The 3,009-nt window shown below is 47.0% G+C and overlaps 1 protein-coding gene across 1 annotated transcript in view; it reads right to left on the bottom strand.

The window, feature by feature from the left end:
- Window positions 1–438: 438 nt before the first annotated feature.
- Window positions 439–3,009, bottom strand: part of SIX1 (SIX homeobox 1) — a 3,814-nt gene continuing 1,243 nt past the window's right edge. Inside the window, exon 2 of the mRNA XM_005874054.2 lies at window positions 439–1,751. Coding sequence (XP_005874116.1) covers window positions 1,457–1,751 — 295 coding nt within the window. The 3' untranslated portion in view covers window positions 439–1,456. The remainder of the gene's footprint in view (window positions 1,752–3,009) is intronic.

Here is a 3,009-nt window from a genome sequence, read left to right as displayed (position 1 = left end):
GCAGCACTGCAAAGAGCTCCTGTCCTGCTGCTGGTCTGCTTTCTATTTGTACAGGTTAATTCACAAAGTTTCTCTCCTTGTTCGAGTCCCCCTCCTCTTCTTTCTTTTTTTTTTTTTCCAAGCAGATAAATTATTTTACTTTCACAGTCTGTTCATAAACTTGTTAATACAAAAGAGCTGAGTTAACAAATGAATGCTGTGGAGTAGAGCTAGTGGTAAACAAAATTGCATATGTAAATAATAAAAATAAATTAATAGCTCAAAGCCAAATTCACTCTTTTTCTGTCATATAATTAACTCAGTCACCACTCTTGGTTCAGGTACCCTGCAATCCATAACCACCATAGAAGAGCAACAAAACTATGTTGAAACAGGGGGAAGAGGAGGCAGCAATGACAGCAATACACAACTCACCTTTGAGAAACAGAATCGTACTCCTGGTGTTCTACTAAGTTTTAATTTAGACAGGTTTAGGTACAATAGAAAAGAAACCTGAAAACACATGCTGTTTTAGTAACAAATACCAGATTGCCAGATTTGTCCCATATTTGTTGCAAGCTAGAAACTAGGAACAGGGGCAACCCTTAACAGGAGAAGGATACAGATATGAGCACTTCGAGGGCAGGAGAAGAAATGGCATTCAGGAGTGTTTGTTTTGTTTCTCACATTGTTACATTTTTAAAGCTGGCCATAAAAAAAAAAAACCCAAGAAAACAAAGAACAACCAAAAAACCCCCACTAAATTTGACAAAAATAGTTGTATTACTACTAATGGTCACTTCTATCTCTAACTGCCACACGCAGAGAGCATTAAGACATTTAGGCACTTGTTTTTCCCCCTAATACTGTTATTTCATTTTAAGCTACATAAAATTGTTTAACACTAAATATGAAAAATGTAAACTTAATTTTCCCCATCAAAAAAAGTTATAAGATCCTATTTGTCCTTTTCACCTTAAGAATGCAACCATTTCCTCCTGGGCTAGAGGCTCTTGTTTTCACTATTTTGACTTATTTCTCTCTCTCTTTTTCATTTCCTTTTCTTCTTCCCAAAAGATTTTTCCATAAATAAATTAAAGGGAAATAATTAAAATCTAGTTGATTAGTAATTCCCATTCATTGGAAAGAAAAAAAAAAAAGACTACTGAAGCAGGCAGATGGGTTGCCCAGAACTAAGACTGGGTGACTGGGTGCTTTTGTTTGTTTGGGTTTTTTGTGTGTGTGTGTTTTTTCCTGATTTCTGCACTGAGAGGGGAAATGCAAAAGTGGAAAGAGCTGGAGAGAAGGAGGTGACTAAGTTTGAGATGGCTGTTGGTTTTGAGTTTTAAAAAGATATTTGTGAAAGTCCACCGTTCCTTTATGCACAAAGAACCCCAGAAACAAGCTGCAAAAATGTTCCTGAATTCTATTTACAAGTGTCCCTAGTCGCTGCTTCGAGGCCCCAGTCCCTCCCCACTTAGGACCCCAAGTCCACCAGACTGGAGGTGAGAGGGCCCAGCAAGGAGTCCTGGAGCTGATGCTGGTGGGCTTGCAGGCCGTGGCTGGGCTGTGAGGCCGTTAAGCCCGGGAGAGAATAGTTTGAGCTCCTGGCGTGGCCCATATTGCCCTGCAGCAGAAGGACCGAGTTCTGGTCTGGACTTTGGGGAGGTGAGAATTCTTCTTCTGAGCTGGACATGAGCGGCTTGCCCCCTTCCAGAGGAGAGAGTTGATTCTGCTTGTTGGAGGAGGAGTTATTGTTTTCGGTGTTCTCCCTAAGAAATAGAGGACAACACCATATGGTTAAAAAAAAAAAAAAGTGTGAGATGGAGGGAGGGGAGCTGGAAGGAGGAAAGGGCCATTGTGCCATCAGTCATAGACCCAAATGGAGGAGCCCTGCTCTCCCACCCATCCCCACGGGTCCTGGGGAAAGTTAAGAGACTGAGGAGACTGGAGAAATGGGGAGCCAGTCCCTTCCTCTTCCAGATTTCAGAAAAGCCAGAGCAGCAGGGCTTATTTGAAACACACATTATTTTAAAATGTTTTTTCAAACAACTACTTTTAAATACCTATCAACAAGCAGCCCGTTTAGAAGTTTGATCATCTTCCAACAAATGGTTGTTGGTGATGAAGAAAACTATCAAGGGATAAACAGTGCCCAATGCACACATGTCTGGGGCGAATCAGGTCAATTGTCCTGTTCCCATCCGAGGAAACAATTAAAGGCCGCCGAGTTTCCCTGCCCCTGCTGCCTGCGACATGGGACAGGTCACGCGAAGTGGTGTCCAGAGCGGCCCAGTGACCCGAGCAAACACAGGGAGCGCAGCCAGTCTCCAGTTTCACCAGGTAGTGGGCCCTCCGGCCTGGCTTGCAGGGCCGCCGTTTGGTAACTGAAGGCTAACTGGAACCATCCTGTCCCTGTCCCCTTGTCACTCAGTCCTTAGTTCTTCTCGCCGCCCTCTCAAACTCCCCACGGACACCCACACCGGCGCACCCGTCCCCACTGGGGAAACTTCTTGTCCCTGCAACAGCCGGCGAGCGGGTGCGGGGTGCCGGGGCGTCCGTCGGGGCGATGGGTGCCGGTCAACTTCAAGACTTGGAAGCCCTCGGCGCTTCCGCCTTCTGAGTGCTCGCTCGTCCTGCCCACCACAGAGCCAACCTGTCTCCCCTATCTCTCCCCTTCTCTTACAGTCTCTCTCCAGAAAGCCCATTTCAGCTGAATATATCCAGAGTGGGAAGCGGGGGGCGACACCTTCGCGCCCCCCCACCACCCCAAGACTCATAAGCAAACAAAGGAAATCCAGCTGGCCCTGCTCTCAGGTTTCCCCCAAACGCGTCGGATTCCCGGAGCGCTCTCCCTGCGGTCGTCGCCACCCGCAAGCTCTTCCGAATCTTGGTCGGAAACGACTGCGAGTGGAGGGACGGGGCCAGGTGGCTGGGGGTGCTGGCGCGAGGAGCGGGGAGGCAGAGACAGGTTTTTTAAATACTGTCTTCTGAGCTCCGAGGCGAGAGAAGCCTGCGACTGGAGACCCC

This window comes from Myotis brandtii, unplaced genomic scaffold (assembly GCF_000412655.1).
Source record: "Myotis brandtii unplaced genomic scaffold, ASM41265v1 scaffold423, whole genome shotgun sequence".
NCBI lineage: Eukaryota > Metazoa > Chordata > Mammalia > Chiroptera > Vespertilionidae > Myotis > Myotis brandtii.
The sequence above is the reverse complement of the archived record's forward strand: the minus strand, read 5'-3'. Positions and strand labels throughout refer to the sequence as shown.